Source organism: Halictus rubicundus, chromosome 4, assembly GCF_050948215.1.
Source record: "Halictus rubicundus isolate RS-2024b chromosome 4, iyHalRubi1_principal, whole genome shotgun sequence".
NCBI classification, from domain to species: domain Eukaryota; kingdom Metazoa; phylum Arthropoda; class Insecta; order Hymenoptera; family Halictidae; genus Halictus; species Halictus rubicundus.
Genome location: NC_135152.1, coordinates 19152729 through 19173721, shown reverse-complemented (window position 1 = coordinate 19173721; position 20993 = coordinate 19152729). Strand labels below are relative to the sequence as shown.

Genomic DNA, 20993 nt, shown 5'->3' with positions numbered 1-20993 from the left:
GTTGACCGCATTATTGATCGCGAATGTGTGCCAGAAACTCGACCTTATCGTTAAAAATTCATTTTTGTCCTACCATAGTCGCGTGCATTCAGTTTCATTAGCATTTGCGAGATCCAGCAGGATTAAACAGGAATACCCATTGCGATAAGCTCGACATTGCTTGTCTGCATAATTAACTCTGCAATCTCGGTCTCATTAACCAAGTTGCTTCGATTTCGTGCAGTTCTTCAAGGTGGCGGTTCGCCATTCGACGCGTTAATCAAGAAAAAGTGTCCGGTCGCCTTGAACCCTCTGACGGATGACTCGGAAATATTTGTGGTCGCTGACCGGTTTTTTTGAGATTCTGGGGAAAGGGTAAAATCGGAGTGAGCGAATACAGTGAATTCCCGCTATAAGTCAGCTGCGCGGTTCTGACGAGAGACATTTAGACGAAATCTGAGGTGCACGCTGGGAATTGCACCTGAATTGCAACGAAGCGAAGTGAAGCAGACATTTATTTTCTTTCTCGTTATGTTCAGCAGATTCAAAATGATATAATAGTACGTTTGAATTTTTCCAATATTTTTGCTACTTATAATTACGCCTACTCATTTTTGTTATAAATGCATAAAATCCGCAGTCTAGCCATAAACCTACGACATAAACTGGCGCGGGCAGTTCCAATGACTTTCAACCGCGATGCTTGCACTGACTTACAACGGGAATTCACTGTACTTAGGAGAGGCGATGTTCAGCGGCACTGTGTATACAATCGCGCGAGATGTATACTTCGAGCTGACAGGGAGGTGGCGTCGTTGTTTTTCTTGTCCTTCTTTTCTGTCTCCGGCCTGGGGGGGACCTACAAGGGTCGGCTGAAAAGAAACAGCCCCATTTTTCACTATATCGGACCAGATAAGATTGCACGGAAATAAAGGAAGTATGAAAGGCCAGCGATTCCGAGCGGAACGTACAAGAACGTTTTTCGTACCAGATACACGAATTTAGATTATTTTCGATAGTCAAACGAACCGGTGAATTCGCCGCGATCCGACGGACCAAACGAACAAGATAAAATCCACCATTATAGTTACCTTCACACTTTCGGCTCTTCGATCGATTAGATCGAGACACGCAATTTACGAAACCTTATTTTTCAGAGGAGTTTTATGCACGGTGGTAATTGTTTTAGAAAATGTAAAAATTATATTTTAAATGCGCCACTAAATGTATTTATTACTGGCGATACCTAACAAATATTAGGCAAATATTTACATTACCTCGTCATCACGTTGACAACGTGTTAGAAAATTATCGAAATCGGAGTTGGCTCCCTCAATGTAAATATTTATCGAATACTGGTCTGCATTCTTTTACGTATAACTAGACTGCGGAACTTTATGCATTCATGGGTGATAAAAATTTTCAAACATTTCGAGAACAAAATTCGATAGAATTTAGTACGATTTTATGCGGTTTTGGATCTGCAAAGGCTATTCCCACTAAAAATAAAATTTCATGTGATTCCTCTTTCTTAAAATTTATCTACAAAAACTGAAAATTGCATAAACATCCGCAGTCTACTTATAACTATTACCGAGATAGCGCCGTGCTGATGTTCTGTGGATATAGGCCTACGTCTACAGTGTTTTCTTGATATATGTCAACAAGACGGGTCTTGCCAGCGACATATATCGTCCAGGAAACATACTTGAGCCGTGTTACGTTTACATTCCTCGGCGTCCGAGGCCTTTTAAGCTTCGAGGCCTCTGACGGGGACTACCCCGCGGTAGTGGGGATAGTTCTCCGACTTTTATCAGCCAAGTATTTGGGACATATATCGAGAAAAGACTGTATTTCGGACATTCCCAGTACAGTTGACGTTTTTCTTTCTTTACGTAATTTACTAGGTCCAAAGTAGTGTCAAATTGCAGCTACTCATTTTTGTCGTAAACGTCTTCCGCTTTCTCAGATAACTATAAATTCGTCTACACGCAAAGCACAAAGATATGTGCTAAAATTATGAAGCCTAACGACTGCAATGTTATCGAAGGGTATTAAAACGAGGGTAAAATCATTCGAAAATTAGGATGGAACAAGGGAAGAAGACCCCGAACATCCCGTGGCATCTGGAAATTGGAAAATCGCGGAGACTAGGCAACATGCCGCACCGTACGTTTCCTAACACATAGAAGATCGTGCACGATTCGAATTAAATTGCCGCGATCGCTTCCGGAATTGCTCGAACGAAATGGCAAGCAACAAGCGATGGCGCGGCGCAGATCTCTTTATTCAAGCAACTCCGACTGGAGCTCCACAATAACGCGAACCGCGCACTGAATGAAGACGTAAACCGCAGAACGGCAAAACCGAAGCCAATAAGCCGTGCGCATCGCGTGCAGCAAAGAGGTTAGAAGCGCATCAAGCGATCCATTAATCCTGAGCAGTCTCCGAGGCTGCCGGAGACGAGAGATCAACAAATTCTGCATGGGTCGCGGCGCAAAAAGGTTGACCAAAGCGAGAGGGAAAAAGAGAGAGAGAGAGAGAGAAAGAGACAGAGAGAATCTGGTGGTGCCGCGAGGTTGCAAGATGAAGAGGGAACATCAACGCGCGCGGCACAGGAAGTGATGGCTAGATCGTTAAGTAATTTCCCTGTCGGATTACCAGGACTGAAGATTATGAAGAGGGTCCGAGAGCGGGACTCTCTGAGCACGCGGCGTCAAAGACGATCGGCGATCGACCTCTGAAGAAAACAATGGACAATTCGAGAGAACCAGAGAGAGAGAGAGAATGAGATTTGTCCACGGAAAGGGGACACGGGCCTCACCCACACATCCGCGAAATCGGATTACGAGTGTCTGTGTGGACATAGCCTCTAAACCGCCTCTCTAAATTGCTTCGATCGCCCGGTTGATGGTCCACGGGACAAGCTGAAGAATTCCTTTAACCCTGTAAACCGCGACATCGCCACGGACGAGCAACGCGCAGCTAAATGGGCGTAATTCGGTAAGTAACGACTCACCGAAAGGAACGCAGCTCACCTGGAGGAACCGTAAGGAGCTTAACATCCTCCTCCTACTCCTCTCTCGTTTCCCCCCTTTTCTTCTGGACCACCTCTTCTTCAACTACTCGACCATCGCCCCCGTCTTGCTGCCCCCCCTGGCGATCGCGCCTCACAGTTGCTTTCCGTTCGCATGTAACTGTACCGTAAATCCATTAACTGGCGGAAAATGGAGTCCGGGATTTACCGAGGCACGAGACGCGCAAACGCGTTCCCCGCACGCGGCAATGTTTTCTGCCCGCCTCGTGGGAATTGGAGTTTGTTGCGTCTGCGAATGTTGCGAAATTCCTGCACACCCTGCCGCGCGCCATGTTTGTTGCTGTACATTATTCGGAGACGTTGCCGATCGATCTTGGCCCGATCAGCTTTGTAAGCTACGGATACTCGCGCGAAAGAAAAATTGTGGGTATTACAGTCTTTTGTATATGTCACAAATATCTGGTTGATAAAAGTCGCTGAAATGTCCCCACTACCGCGGGGTAGACCCCGTTAGGGGCCGCGAAGCTCGAGAGGCCTCGGACGCCGAGGAACGTAAACATAACACGGCTCGGGTATGTCTCCTGGACGATATATGTCGCTGGACAGACCCGTGTTGTTGACAAATATCGAGAAAACACTGTAATCCCTTGCGCTACAATTTATTTCACGATTGTAGTTATTGCCACGCCTTTTTCGTTCATAATTTCGTAGATGAAGAAGCATGTTTATATTTATTACGCGCCTATGTATTCTCCAATGGCTATACATCGACAACGAGAAAATAGAATTTGTTGCATCAGAAACAAAAGGAAAACTAATATATCTGGCAGAAGTACCTCCAAAAATATGTTTTCAAAAATTTATAAACAAAACAGTGGTAGACCTTATCGATTATAAGAATGGTTCGCCGTTCGAGGGTTAAATAAGTTGTCCTGATTTTGTGTGAATTTTATGGACATTGCTATAGCCCTCAACGTTTTCAATAAATAACACAAAATGAATGTGAAAATGAAGCACGCCTGTTTTGTGTTATTTACATGTTGAGTCCGTATGTTTCACTCTTTAATGATCACTACACTTTGTGCTAGGTACTATATTTGTCGCTAAATTTTTTATTATAATGAATAAAGCGAAGTAATCTGTGGACATCAACCAAACGATAAAATCATAATTTAATCTATCAAATTTGTTAATCTTTTCACTTTCGAGGCGTGTTCTGTTTACACTTATTGTGGCCCTCGCGGGGTATACGGTAGCGGGGATAATTCCGCGACGTTTATCACCCAGGCCTTGGCGACATATACAGAGAAATCACCGTAGAAGGGAAAACTGACGAACGCTCCGAGTTACGAACAGCGCTGATCGTTACGTGTCGCTATCAAATGAATGAACATGATAAATTAGTGACGAATGAATCGGCAAGCGGTTGTGTGTGACGCAAGTCCCTCGTGGAGGAGGAATCAGGAAGACGAAACGGCATCACCCTAACCGACGCGACGTTCTAAGTAGACTTACAAAAGCGGGGGTTAAGTGAAAGGCATTAGTTCGTTGAAACGCCCGTAATATTCCCAGCGCGGAGTTCCTACGGTGCTTCAATTGGTACGCGTGTGGCCTCTTGTCCATCTGGGAGACAAGCAATCAACAAAGTAATACACGCGCGTATGCGCATTGGTAGAAACAGGTTCGCACCGGAAACACGGCATTCGATCCTCTTTATTTCTCCGCGCAGACCAATTGAATCCTGTTCACATACCCTTAGCATTGCTCATTGCAATTGTTATTAACCCTCGTACGCTCCTCAGAAATAGTTGCACAGAAAGTCCTACGTCCATTATTTCACCCATTTTTACAATTTAACACTTCAACTGCCCAACCTCAAAAATTCTATGAAATCGAAGTCATGTATTTAATGAAGTAAAAATTGGAAGCTTAAAATGTCCTCCTCAATTTTAATCTGCTTGTAAAGTCTTGATCTGAATCGAATGGAGCTACACGATCTTAGTCAGTTCGTCTATACTCTCCACTAGGGGGCATACCCCGCGAGTGTAAAGTGTAAAAATCGTCGCGTTATCGGTGTGAACCAATCCAATTACAAAATTTCTTCATGTTTCATTATTTTTTTACGGGACTTTCACCAACTTATTTGCGGCATTTTTCTGATTAAAATGACACTAAACACGAAACAATATTAACTGTGCAGTGATTTCTCTATATATGTCGCCAAGGCCTAGATGATAAATGTCGCGGAATGATCCCCACTCCCGCGGAGTATACCCTGAAGCTCGAGAGGCCTCGGACGCCGAGTAGTGTAAACATAACATGGCTCGCTGATGACATATATCGAGAACTCACTGTACTCAGTGGTTTAATTGGCGATATGTGCGCAATATTTTTAATTTACAATTATTGAGGTTGTACAGACGCATCCGTGAAGAATTATTAAAAAGTATATTATTTAAAAAATGGCTAAAAATTTGGATAGGCACATTCTTGTTATTTTTATAAAGAAATAGTCAGTTTTAGTGCTCCGTAGACCCAGCGCGTTAACTATACTTGCTTACTTGTTGTAAGGTCCTCGTATACTGCACGGTTTCTAAAAGAAATTCTAAATTATATACCGGTACGCACAGTCCGAACCGTACAGGGTACTTTGGCAACATAGTTTCGCGAACGTTACGCAAAATTTTGTGCACGCTGCGTTACGCGTTGTTATGGTAAACTTCGAACGTGGCTATTATTAATATCGACAAATTAGATTGCACGTGCTGCGTAATTTATAGATTCGTCAGAGCGAAACGATAACACTACAGCGTGATCTATGGTAACGGTGCTTCGCGTGTTCAGAATCTTTCAGCCGTGTGTTTACCGAGCAATGTTGGCCACGATTATTTTCTGATTTTTAAGTAGCACGTAGTTCGGGGCGACCGTAGTTCTGATTATTTGTCTTCGCTTTTGGATCTCGAGAGATCGCATCGTTTTTAAATAGAACACTGTTCCGTATTTATGAAGTACTTTTTGTTGCGAGACGGTGCCGGGCGAATGGTACGGTTTAAGTTATGCGTTGTATACGCGTGTAATTACGCGTTTGGCTCCATTACATTTTCAGCAACCGCGGCAAGAAAATTGGACAGTCATACAAAGTGATATGCTATTCTAACGCACGATACTTTAGGTTTTACTGTGTTACAACTTTTTATTCCTTCGTGTTTAATTTTTATAAGCCACCGAACACTTTTGACAATAACGTTTCCAAACGTTTCCTAAAATTCTAATTTTTCTTGTTTGACACAAGGGTAGCTATAGTCGACAGAGAAAAATGGAGGAATTGACAACTATTTGCAAATTAACACTAAACCTACCAACCAGAAGATATATAAAAGCGAAACGCTTTCTAGAATATTGACTTTTTTACTTAAGCACCTATTACAGTGATTTCTCTATATATGTCGCCAAGGCCTGGATGATAAGCGTCGCGGAATTATCCCCACTACCGCGGGGTATACCCCACGAAGGGCCACGAAGCTCGAGAGACCTCGGACGCCGAGGAGTGTAAACATAACACGGCTCGAGTATGTCTCCTGGACGATACATGACGCTGACAAGACCCGAGTTGTTGACATATATCAAGAATTCACTGTATAATGGAAACCGTGCACAAATTAACTATAATGAATTCAGTCATTTCTATGACAGCGTTTTTATAATTTCAATAATTGTGAAATAGAAAACCGGTTATTTGACCGTGGCAGGTTTATTGTTAAACATCAATTTTCCAATTTTCTTTGAATACTTCAAGGACTGTAAAATCGGGGATTGTTTTGATTTAATTATGCTGCTGGCTATAACGACTATTTTACGACATAACCTATGACGCAAACCCATAACATCATGATTGACACCGTGTTCAACATGTTTCTGAACAATAAATGTTATTGTTAACATTTTGTACAAAATTACTATAGAAAAATGTGAATGAAGAGGGCCTCTTGGAAGCTTCCACGGTCGAGGAACATGAAACGCGGTAATATTTAGACGCGTGGGTGTTCGGGCACGTGCGGCGAAAACTCCGGAAATTATCGCGCATTCGCAGATCTTCTTCGTCGACGTCGCGTCGCTTCCCGGTTCCGCGCGTTTCAGCATTGTTTGATGTTATTAGAAATCCGTTTATTTGATGAACCTGATTGAGTAGCACAATGTGGAAGTTGATCGATTCGGCCGGTTGGAAAAAGAAAGGAAAAGAAAATGGTAAGAGATACTTAAAAATCTTCGCATGGAAAAGTTGATTCTCTTGCGATCTCGAAAATAAAGCGCGGCAGCCATTGTTTATCGTTACACTCATACAGAAAATGATCAACTTGCGAAAGGAAAAACTAGTCACATCCGAAAATACGATTTTTAATGAGAGAATAAGTTAAAAATCGTGTTTTAGTGATCTGTTGAATTTCAATGTGGTAATTTGTTAACTGAATTCTACGTGAAAAGCGACGCAGCGAATAATGGTACACTGCTACATATTTTATTTTCTTAAAATCTTCCGAGTAGATGGAAAGCTCGATGAGAGATTGAAATAATAGAACAGGAAGTTTGGAGTGAAAATGTTTTATTCGTTGTAAGAAGATTAAAGAGGCGGGAACGTTTGTTTCCAATCTTTCGGACGGCTCATTTCTTCTGGATAACAGCGATGTTAGCTACAAATGAAACACACAAGTCAGGCCACGCTAAGAAAGCAACAAAGTTGGAAGATACACGAAGAACTGTACACTTTATACGAATGCAGGACAAGCCGTAGCGTGATATACGCAAACTGGTTCGCGTGCACGAAACAAAAATAAAGAAGACAGAAATGTATCGAAGTTCGTTGTCTCCCGTCTGCCGAGGGTCTGAGCGCTTATGGATCTATGCCAACGAAAGCATTTTTAAGCTACAATGTTACCTCGCGTTGTGTATGTATAGTTGTAAATGACGACCGCCTCGAAAATAGTTCTCGAACCAGCAAATCGTCTGGGATCGAGAAACTCTTCATGTATTATGGACGTGTAAAGTTTTCGGAAAATTGAATCGAACGATACCAGCAGGATAGGGGACCCAATTACTGCGGGGGTACCCGTTACTGTGCATATATTAATTATAATTATTTTTAACGCTTAATGAATATTAAAAAAAGAGAGATGTAACTTTTCAACTGATTTTAATGGAAAACATTTAACGTCCCTGTTTTAATATTCGTTATGCTTTAAAAATAAGTATAATTAATATAGGCACAGTGTAATTGATACCCCCACAGTAATTGAGTCCCCTATATCTATGTAAAATTCAAATATTTTACATTTTTAATATAAATCTTCGAATATAAGATGGTCTAATAATTTTTCATCGAAAGTGTATTTTGATTCATATGTAAATGTAAACTGAGGTAAATATCAATACAAATAAAATATCAAAATAAATTACACTGATTTTAACATGGTGAAAATAATATTATATTGTGCAGATTTTAATCAGATTTGACAATTGTCCAGTCAGCAGAATCGTTTCACGTAGACTACTAGATAAAGTGAAATAATCCTATTTTAATTTATAACATAGATCGATATTTGCTGTTTCCAATTCGATAAATTATGCCCTTCCTTCAACGTAACATTAACATTTGCCTCTTTTAGAGTTTTGTTTAACTCCTGATTGTTTAAAATGTGTAAAGTGTGACTAACCCCGTTGATCGACCTACTACCCTTTGTTCCTAAGAAATCAGGTATAATGAATCCATTCGAATTATCCGTGGCTGCTGCATTTATCTGTTTACGAGAGTATATACATGTACACATTATGAAAACACAGAAATGTAATATATGCCGTTACGAGTGTACATGAATTTTTATGAATAATTCCTTCTTAAAACTCGCATACAATGGAAATTTTACTATGGTTCGAAACGAGCAGGCATTCTTCTGTCGTGTATAATCCACGTCATCCTCCTTCTGAAATTTAAGATGTAAATGTTTTAATACGAGACTGCAACTTAATTTAAAGAGTAAACCAAAAGTCATGCGAGCGATTTCGATTCGGAACGTGTTAAATATTTCTCAAGAAACCACGCGGTGTTCCAAAAACTTTGCTGAGGCTATAATCTTTTCAGAAGACCTCCGATTTCAAAAAGAAGATCACAATAACTTATGCAATGAATCAGAGACATATTATTTGTAAATAATCCCAACAGAAAATTATTTCAGTGTACACGTATAGGATATGTGTTGTTTTACTAGTATCCTGTAAAAATAAAATGGTAAAATAAAACCTTGCACTGAAAAATCACTAATTATATTGACCTTTATATAAATATGATCTACACTATTTTTTAGAAAGTGCAATCGACCAAATCGCTGTTTACCTGGAAATAAAACTTTAATTTTCATTATAGCATTTATCTGTTCGTATTCTGCACACATCTACATTTCATTTATCCATAAAATCTACAGTTTAATTATGAGAATATTATGGGTCGTTTATGCCCGGAGCTAAATTTCACTTTTGAATTTCTTTCTTTCCAATATTTATTGTTTCCAACGACTATATATTAACAGTAAACCTACCACGGTCCAAATGACCGTTTTCACAATTATTGAAATTATGAAAACGTTTTTATAGGAAATTACTGAATTGACTTCTTCATTTAAGCACATAGTATAATGAAAATTCTGCGACGTTTATCGTCCAGGCCTTGGCGACATATATAGAGAAATCGCTTTATTCATTTTCTATCCCTTTTTGTAGTTTACTATATATTCGTTATTTTGTAAAATGTAGTTACTCACACAGAATTTATTCCTCCTCCTAACTTTCCTAACCTCCTAAACTTTCTTTTGTCGACCAGTGAATATGGAAGTCGATTTCTCATGTAACACACAGTTTAACATCCGACGAAGTTATATCCTTCCGTCATGAATTGATTTGATGTTTTATTAAGGAAATAATAAAATGTCGTAAGTATGACGATCGGTAGCCGATCAAGCAATGCGTGTGATCGTGTTAACCGATTGTAATCAATCGGGATTCCGTTAAGGGCCCGGTCTTCGTAGATTCGCGATAAGGTAGAGTGACTACATTACCGTCAAAAAATGGTTTTACATGCCTCAAGTTTTCGTCCTTATATAAGAATATTTTGTCGCTGGTAAAGGGCTCATTCGAAAGAGGAGGGTTCAATCTAGTGCGTGCTGGTCAGGAGCTGCCGAGATTATGCAGATATTTGGTAATACAAGCGATAAAAGTAGGCCAAAAATTGACGATATGGATGCCGTGGAATCCAAGCATTTTTATGCCATTGGATGAGTTTTCTTGGTGCTATCGAGAGCAGCGCGCACTAGAAAATATCTCCAGCTACAAATTGAGCTATATTTTGTCTTGATTCCCTGCGAAATAAAGCCACAAAACTTGAAGCACGTTTCTGGCGTTAGAATTCATAATATCGACAATACAGTGCAAAAAATGTAACAAGTTTAGTCACAGACTTAAGACCCGTCGGATCAAGACCGAGACGGATCTTGAGTCTGTGTCTGAAGGCTGTGAATAGAAATTATTAATTAAAACGTCACGTGACTATCCCGGGCCCTTAAGTACGGTACTTAAAGCAAGGAGTGCGTCTCATTTGATATCCCAGTAGTTCCGTTCGGCGCCTCCTGTCAACGTCGTTTCGTCGATAGTCGAGCCTGTCTATTAGCGTTTTAACTGCTCGGGGACGCGTAAAACGGTATGTATTTAAGGACGGACCGGAGCATTTCCTAAGCTCCGCTATTTTCGTACGTGGACGTCTCCGTGGAGCAGAAGTCGTTGCGAAAGGAAGAAAAAATGAGCCAGCCGATGAAACGAGCCCCGACGATAAACGGATCCTCGTAGACACGGAGATCCCACCGAAAATAAAGGGGTAATGCGAGGGACGCGGCTCGTAAATTTGCTCCTCCTTTGTAAATCGAAAGAATAGAGGAGGCAGCAACAATGCGATATGTTAATCATAAATTTCGGCGAGCGTGCGTGCACCGTCTCTACTCGGCGGGAGGATCGCGGAAAAAGAGGACCAAAGGTTGCCGGAGCACAGGACTAGAGGGGTCAAACCTGAGGATGGACGTGGAACAGGATAAGAATGAGGATAAACGAGAAAGTTAATAGACGGGATCGTGGATATAGCAAAACCGCCGCATCGTAACAATGCCACCCTGTTACAAAAATGTCGAAAATGCGATTTCTCTTTTTTTTTTAGCGCAGCACACCTCATGAAAAAAGCTGAAAAAATATCATGAACTATCAGCTCTGTACTGACACTGTAAAAATATAAATGATGCCGTGCTCAAACTTCAATGCGAAATCTGCATTTTTTTTTTTGAGGTTTTCGATTTTTTCCAACCAGGATTTTCAACTTAAAAATCCGAATTAATTGCAGTATATGTATCCGGGCGTTTTATATCTGTTCGATTTTTTTTTTCAGAAGTTTCGTATATGTCCGAATAGGAGAAATAGGCTAAAAAGTAATTTAAAAAAAAAAATTCACAAATTTATTATAATATTTTTTTGGAGTTGTTAGGTTTCATAGGAACAGTTCCACTTGGTCACTTGGACATTTCCTTAATTGGTTCGCTATTTTCATTTAATTACAACGCTTACTGACACTAACCGTACAAATGACAGTACAAATGAAATTACAAAAATGCTTCCACCAGAAATTATTAAATATATTTCTTCGTTCAAGCCCAACGTTATAAAAATTTCGAGAAATCCAAATGAATTCAATCTTGTAATGTTCACAAAACAATGTACAATGTATATTTTATATACAATTATATATAAAATGACGGACTCAAAATTTTTTAATTTACAATTATTAAGAGTTCAAGGACGCACTTGTGAAGAATTGTTCGATAGATTCGTTTCTTTGAGCACATATTACAATAAAAAATGGCTGAAAATCTAAATAACTACAATTTTGTTATTTTCGCAACGCAATGTAAAATGGTCACTTTTAGTGCTCCGTAAATCTAGTGTTAATAACACGCGAGCAGCTCTCGGGATGGAACAAATATTTATTGAGTACACTCGAGGGAACTGTTTCGTGCAAAGGAACGTTAATAAGGAATAGGCATCTGGGCATGGTATTCCAATAGAAAAAAATTGCAGAAAATCGTTGACCTTATAGACCTTAGAGCTTATGAGTTCGCTATAGTAAAATAAGGAAACGACCGAACATTTCTGTCGGCGTTAACAAAATCCTTGCGTGACTAAGGATTTTAGATAATAGTAATCAGCGATGCGAGGTTTCAAAATGATGAAGTAGCAATTCCCATTTGAGAAGTTCCCTCAGAGGCGCGCCGAAGAGACCCTGGGCAGGCTGAATGCGCGCGGTTCGTCGAGAGAGAAATGAAAAATTCTCTTTTATTAGTGGCATACTAATTACGAACAGGCATTAGATACGAAGATCGGCATTATTCTTAATCGCACGAACCCTAATTATAGAAGTCCTCCGCCCCTTTCCGGACAATCATCGCGTTGCGCAGTTGCCCAGGGTTGCAGGACAAATAAAATTTTTCCATTAAGTAACACACGGAATGCAACAACCCTGTGCGCGTTATCTTTCATGAAACCGGATACAAAAACAGTACTTTGCCGTAAGATAAAGCTCGCACAAAACTATTTTCATCGTTCCCGGTTTTACGCGCTCCTATCCGTTTCGTTTATTTCGCGAAATCCTTTATCTATTACATTTTCTTCGAAAACTGATTACGGTCTCACATAATAACCTATATAAATGAATTTCACATGCTCCACTGGCTGCAATAATATGTAATTTGCACGCGAGGTAAACGACCCCTTCCCCGACCATATAAGAATGTTAATATATATATACAGTCGGGACGATATTAAGTGGACATTCTTAAAAATCGCATAACTTTTTTAAAATTGGTCCAAATGACTTGAATTTTTTTTTAGATATTAGACCGACTAGTTTTCCAGACAATCAGTAAACAATTTTTTTTAGATTGCAATTGGTTGGAATGATAAAAAAAAATGAAAATATTATGATTTTTCAACTTTTTCATCTGAGCCTATAATGATAATTTAAAAAATGCGGTTTGTAGATTTCGGTAACTTATATGCATACTGAAAATTTGATTGAAATCGGTCAACGTTGCAATGAGCTACAAACGTTTCAAGATGAGAGCTTAAGGATGAAAGTCGCAGATTTTCGTCCTTGCCAGGGAATTTAATCGGAAGAAATTTTTGTTTACTCATTGTCTAGAAAACTAGACGGCCTAACATCTAAAAAAAAAATTCTGGTCATTTGGACCAATTTTATAAAAGTTATGCGATTTTTAAGAGTGTCCACTTAATATCGTCCCCGACTGTGTATATATATATATATATATATAGTAAAAATATAGTAAATATGTTATATAGTAAATATTATATAGTAAATATTTTAATATACCGTAAATATGTTAATATATTTACATATTTAAATATTGTTGTTAGTAACACATTTTCTACGTTCTTGATTGAATCGGATATTGTAAAAACTGCTTATGTCGACCGCAAAATTTTTAATATAAATAAACCAAAAACGCAGTCTCGTCTTTGTTTCATTGGAAGTTTTGATGGTTCTTGTTAATCAATGTGTAATTGCATGGTTCCAGAAACTTTTGCTACAGAATAATTACTTTGAAGATTCTACCTTAATGTTAACAATTACGCGAATCTCTTAATTATCAAAACAAATTACTGGGAACGAAGTGTTTTCAAGAAACACTTTCGCACAAAAATTATACAAAATGATATAAAATCAAACTTACTTCAGGTTTAGTGTGTTCGTTGAACTAAGCATATGTAAGTTATGTTAAAAGATGTTCAAGTAATTAGATTTGTCTTATGGAAATCTGCCGCGAAAAAGTAGAATTAACATCTGAACTTTGGAAAGAATGGTCGCTATCGAATGTATCCATCATCTGCGAAATAAATCACGAGATACGAAATGTGGTTTGGTCACGAACCTTCGTATTCTTTATTCTGCTTGTTCTTCCTATCTCCCCCCTCCCCCCATCCCTGTTCGTTCGTTCCCCCCATTTTCGTAATTATTTCTTTATTATAACGATCGCGACTGTATACAGCGAAATGTTCAATTTTCACCGAGACACAGAGATACACGCGTAATATTTATAACGAACTCGAATTCAAATTACCTAATTAGTCTTTCGTGGTTTAATTAAGTCTCGCAACTCCGTTATCGTCCGCTATCTGATTTCATTTCTCATCCGTGCTGCCGGGTAATTTCGAAAAGCATAACATCCGAGAAGAGAAATTGTTGAAACCTCGGATCTCCTGGCTCGCAGTGGAGATTTTTATGTTAACATGTGTACACGTTTATTGCTCCCGTTGCCCGTTCCTTTCGGACAGGTGGAGTTTTATTTATAAAACTCGATTCAATTAGAGAAACATCACGAATGTCGGGCATGCGATGATCCCCGTGAATGATAATTCTCGCCTTTGTTTGTGATTCGCGTGTTTCATTTATGTATATGAAGAATTCTACAATGTTTCCACTGAGCAACGTTAATGACAATGTTTGCTCAACTCTTGCAATCTTCTCATTACTGATTACACGCAATAATAATAGAGTCTTGTACTCGAAGCAGACAAAATCGTTTTAAAATTAATAATACTACTCCATAAATTTAATTCATAATATTAATCTAAATTAAGCACTTGTTATTCCGCTTCATCTTATTTTTAAATCATTATTGCTATTTTTGAGAATTTCGCTTGCCTTTCCTACAGATTCGCAAAAGTTTATGATCAGAGGAAGCAATTGTACCTTTCATTTTATTATCTTTCAAAAGATGGTTTCAATAGAATATCAGCGTTGTTATCATTAATTTTTACTAAAATTCTGTACGAGACGATATTTAAATCACAATTGATTATTAAATCCCTTGCATAGAGATACGGAAATGTGGTATGACTTGATCGGATCGAGAAAAAATATTTCGCACTCTTAGGTTATGTTCATTCGTTACAAAATGGAAATCTTCAGACGTCACATTTACAAGTTCATGTAATGGTACAGTTCTGTAATTTAATGTACGCCTCTGTAGCCTTTATATTCCTGCAGAAGCTTAAGGGTTTCGTTTCCCACGGAATTTGAAATGATTCCAATTATACAGTGTGCAACACTACGATTCAGAATACAACTACATACTGTCCGCTACTGCTTATGTTTTCCTATATCGTATCCTGGATAAAGTCAACAAAGTAATAATGTAGAATAAATAGAAAATAATAAAATACAATGCAAAGTAAAATTATAGTATAAGATTACTATATCGAGTTTGCGGTCATTTGGGTAATTATTTGCAAACAATAAATAAGCTCCTCTCCGATTTTTATAACCCCGAAATATGTGGTCAGACAAAAGATTCTGGATTCGCTCTTAGCTTTCGAGACAATTGCAAACACTACGGCAACAGCAAATACTACCTTTATAAATAACCAAACTCGTGATCCCCTCCCCTTTAAGCCGAGGAGGGGCTCCCCCTTCCAAAGAAACCCAAGTCGACCCTAACCTAACCAAAAAGTTGTTCAGAATCCCACGGGTTATACCCCCGCGGTAGAGGGGATAATTCCGCGACGTTTATCGTCCAGGCCTTCGCGACATATATAGAGAAATCACTGTACCAATGTTTGATGTACAGCTTGGGGAGAATGGCCCAGATTAGACGAATGTTACGAACGTTTGAAAAACCTTCAACCTGACAATATCTTTTAAAACTCGTACAGAAAAGGAAACGCGACCCCCGTGCTACGCGGTACAGTGATCTCTCTATATATGTCGCCAAGGCCTGCATGATAAACGTCGCGGAATTATTCCCCCTACCGCGGGGTGTACCTCCAGAGGTCTCGGACGTGTAAACATAACACGGCTCGGGTATGTCCCCTGGATGATACATGACGCTGGCAAGACCCGTGTTGTTGACATATATCGAGAATTCGCTGTCGCCTACAATGCAACATTTCGAGGTTAGGCTGTAAGTAAGCGCGAGTTAAAGAACCGATGACGTTACATTCCCATCAACCCAATAATTGACGGTCATAGAAGCGGCAATAAAGCATTATAGTATCGCAAGAAAGTGGATGGGGGCTCGCATGCGGGCGCGGCTAGAAGGTAAAGTAGATCGCTAATCCCTTTCATTAGTCGGATACTACAACGGCATAACAACCGGTCGTAACAGCGAGTAGCGTTCACTTGGCGGAATAAAGTGTCTTCGATTCGACTAGTTTACAACTCGCCGGCTGTGCACCTGCTGCGCTCGTTTTCAACCGTGCCGCCATTTCCGTGCGCAAGGACATTTCAACTCCCGACAAAGACAAATCGACTCGATACAGCTATTCGCGCGAACGACGACAACAGCGCCGCGTGTCTCTCTCTCTCTCTCTTCCACGGACGTTACACGGTCGTCGAAGGGGATTACCCATCAGCTGATCGTTATGAAATCGTCTGCTGGATCGAATAAAGGTGCGAAGCCGTGGCGATCGAGGAGTTTGACGGCACCGTAATGACAGCCGTTTATGCTGATCAGCTGTGGAGACCGCGTGGTCTCCCCTGCTGAGGACGCGTCTGAAATGATACGGGTGTCTTCCGAAGATTGCATGATTGTAATCTTGAATCATGGTGTTACCTGCGAATGCTCGCGATTACGCGGGACAGCGAGTTAGAGCAAACACCGTTGATGACTCTCCCTAGAGCTGAGAAGCATCCCGCCATTGCGCAACGCGGCACACGTTACTCTACCACGGTCACCACAGCAGTCCGAATAGCTTTTCTGTATTTTTTATTTAACATTCTATATTTATTACAGCGCATTATTTATTTAGTATAAATCGCAAAAAAATCGAACTGAATGCAACGGCGGATCCAGGGGGGTGGTCATGGGGGTCATGACCACCCCCTGAGCTGGTTCCAGGACTTTGGTGGACCACTAATTGAACATAATGATTTTATTTATATATTTTGTCACCATACAGATTTTATGTAATTACATAAAAAAAAAAAAAAAAAAATATGAAACCCGGTCGCCTAGGACCGCACCACGGCCGGCGGACCGGTGAGATAAAAAGACGATCGGAGTTTGTAATAAACAAAAGAAGGTGGCCCTGTGCCGGCGACCCGCGACGGTCAACGGGCGACAGTCAGTCTTTATAGCGTGGCTGAAAGCGAAAGACGTGTTCGGTTAATTTTTAGTTATTCCTACACCTTTATAAGTATTCTTAAAAATTGTAGCTGCAAATTCATTAATTTCAAGAAATGGTAAGTAATCAGTTTCTGTAAAACTACCTATATTATTATGTTTTTATGTACTTATAACTCATATGTTTACAAAAGTTTGTTGTCTGATGTGGGGTGTGAAATTTGCATGGTTTTGCTTTGTTTGTGAGGTAATGCGCCTGCGCCACCAGCCTGTACTATAGCGAATATATATTTAATATGTATTTGCAACAGTCTGTTGTCTGTTGTGGGGTGTGAAATTTGCATGGATTTGCTTGCAGGGTGATTCTAAGGGAAAAGGAGATGGTAGTGGTGGATTGAAACATTCATTAAAAAAAATAGATTCATTTTTCCCAAAGAAACCAAGGCTTGAGATTGCTTACTCGAAAAATTCACCTACAACAACTACAGATGAAAATAATTGTATTGCCGATGCTTCTGCTTCTACAGCTACATTGCCTACATTAACCATAGATGAAGAAAAAACATGCTCTCCTGTTACTAACGATATTCAGCCTACAATATGTACATCGACTTCTGATTCTGATCAGATAAAGACTTCACTTTCTCAACCAAAGTTTGCTTCAGATATTGCTTGTTATATAGGGGAAAATATAAATGATTCAACTAAAGCTATGTTGCTTGAAAAGCATTGGCAGCCTCCCCCTAATTATACTTTTCCGCATTGTGTTGTTAATAAAAAAGGAAAACAAACAAAAAAATATGCTCAGAAGTCTCACCTTGACAAGTTTCACTGGCTTGTTTTGTCGCATAAAGACCAGGGTCTTTACTGCAAGTACTGTGCTTTGTTTGTCGTAGCTCCTGGAGGTGGTGTACAGACAAAAACACCTTTATGTCGACTCGTAAAAGAACCATTAAAAGCTTTCGGTAATTTGCTAGGTGAAAATGGTCTTCTGCTAACACACCAGCGAAACAAATACCACGAATTAGCTGTCCAAGCAGGGAAGAACTTTTTATTGAGTTTTCATAAACCGGAAATTAACATAATGAACCAAGTAAATAGTCAAAGACTGAAACAAATAAATGAAAATAGAGAACGTTTGCGACCAATCGTAAAAACTATAATATTTTGTGGCCATCAAAATATATCGTTACGTGGCCATCGCGACGATGGTAAATTGCTGAACTATGACAGCGTAGTAGCCGATGAAGGGAATTTTAGAGCCCTTTTAAAATTCCGTATTGATTCTGGCGATATTGCATTGCAGCAACATTTAGAATCTTCAAAATCCAACGCCACGTACATCAGCAAGACTGTACAAAATGAGTTGATAGATGTTTGCGCAGAAATCATCCAGGAAAACATTTTACAGAATGTGCGGGAAGCTAAATATTTTTCAATTTTGTTCGATGAAACAACAGATATATCACATATCTCACAGCTGAGCCTATCATTCCGATATTTGCATGATGGCGTTATTAAGGAACATTTTGTGACTTTTTGTGATACCTACGATGTTCTTAGACGTGAAGACAACAATTCAGGTGACATAGAGCCTCGATTGACAGGTGTAGCTTTGGCGAAAATCGTTGAAAATCTGTGTACCAAATTTAACTTAGATTTATCTTGGTGTGTGGGTATTGGAACTGACAGCTGCTCGGTTATGGCATCAGATACAAAAGGTGCAGTGCAAGAATTGATGAAAATAGCCATTCATGCTAAACGTTGCCCGTGCAACAACCATGTGCTCAATAACTCATTGGCAAGATCATCCAAAGTAGTTTCCTGTCGCAATACATCTGGCACAATGAGAAAAGTTGTGGCATTTGCCAATGCATCCGCTAAGAGGCATGAAATTTTTAAAATAGAACTCGGAGCTGCCATGCAAGGTATTTGTGAGACACGTTGGGTAGAGAGGCATGATGGGCATCTTCAATTTCAAGGAGACAACTTAGTCAAAATTTGTAGCGCTTTGGAGAAGATTTCTGCTTGGCAAGACAATAAAACTGCCAATGATGCGCATTGCTTGCTGCAAACATTGCGCAGTTCTGACTTTATTATATCCTCCATCTGTTTAAGTGATGTATTAGGTGGGTACTTCCCTAAATTATTTTATTTCTTATTGTTTGGCAAATGAACTTATACGAGTATACTAAACCTACTTTAAAATTATGTTGTTGTTTTGTTAATATTTTATGCTACGAGTACATACCGTTTATATTAAGTTATAAATTCTTAGTTTATGCACTACAGTCACAGTCACTTACTTTTTATTTTTCAGGTACTACTGTATCTTTAAGCAGAATACTGCAATCGAACTCAATTGATTTAAAAAAAGCTACGGACGCTATTAATGATACTTTAAGTGTTTTACAAAATAAAAGAGAAAATGTGGACGTAATCTACCGACAGCTTTTTGAAGAGGCTAAAGAAGTAGCTGAGCAGCTAGATGTAGAAATTAAATGCCCCAGAATAGTATCAAAACAAATACATAGGGCCAATAACCAACCTGCTCAATCTGCTGAAGAGTATTTCCGCAGAGCTATATACATCCCTCTTCTAGATTCAATAATAAGTGATCTCCAGGACCGCCTGTCTCCTGATGTACTTAATTTGTTTCAGCTAAGCGTTTTCATGCCAAAAAGCGAATGTAGTAATGAAGACATTGAAACTGTGAAACAACTAGCTACCGACTATACATTATTACTAGATAACACTCCATTTTCTGTCATTGTAAATGAATATCGGCTGTGGATGGTGAAGTGGCAGGCGTGGCAGCGGAGCCAGGACATACCGCAGTCGATTTCTGATCTTATTTTAAATTGTGACATCGATATGTATCCTAATATAAGAAAATTTTTATGTATTATGGCTACACTACCTGTCAGTGTAGCGACAGCAGAAAGGTCTTTCTCTACGTTGCGCAGAATTAAATCGTGGCTAAGATCTTCAATGGTTGAAGATCGCCTAACCGGACTGGCACTTCTCCACATTCATAAAAACGTACCCATTGACGTAAATGACGTAATAACGCGTTTCGGGAGAAGACGTAAAAGAAAAATTGATTTTGTTATTTAAATATATGTATTTTGTCTGTTTCTATTTTGTTTGTTGGAAACCCTTGTCGTACCACCTCTTCACTTTTGCGGAGTTTTGCGTCATACCCCTCGACATACCTCTAGCTGTTATGACAAATCATTCACCACGGTTATGGAATATAAATAGGCTGCCTCATTCCGTGCGTGATAGTGCTTCTCTGAATGTCTTCAAGAGAAGATGGCAATATGTACGTGTATATGTACAAGTTATTATGTGTTAAGTTTTTCAAGTGTACAATAAAGAATAAATATTTTTAAGTACAGTACTTACGTACATTAATAAAATACCTACTTTTTACTTGTATCTATTGTTATCAAAATTAAATTATAAGTTCTTGACTTGACCACGACTATGTGACCCCCCCCTGGCGCCAAAGCTGGATCCGCCCTTGACTGAATGTTAGTTTCACGAGGCAATACAAATCAGCCATTAGTATATGGTATAAAATTTATTTTAATTCAGCATCGCGATTCGAAACATTCTCCGGCCACGCATTACCTTCGTTCGCTATATGCGAAGCTACTGTAAGCAAAAAAATATTTTACATCACACTTGGGCTTCTTTAAAATTGCGCGAAAGTTGACCAACATAGATGTACAATTTCAGACTGAGAACCTCGA

The 20993-nt window shown here is 39.4% G+C and overlaps 2 protein-coding genes across 2 annotated transcripts in view; one reads left to right on the top strand and one right to left on the bottom strand.

Annotated features, from left to right (window-relative positions):
• LOC143353716 (uncharacterized) overlaps window positions 1-20993 on the bottom strand; it is a 224093-nt gene that overhangs the window by 164186 nt on the left and 38914 nt on the right. The window lies entirely within an intron of this gene.
• LOC143353814 (52 kDa repressor of the inhibitor of the protein kinase-like) lies at window positions 17441-20754 on the top strand. The gene is made up of 3 exons (XM_076787418.1): window positions 17441-17447; window positions 17547-19364; window positions 19556-20754. Exons 1-3 carry the CDS (start codon window positions 17441-17443, stop codon window positions 20350-20352), a joined length of 2622 nt encoding a protein of 873 aa, XP_076643533.1. The 3' UTR covers window positions 20353-20754.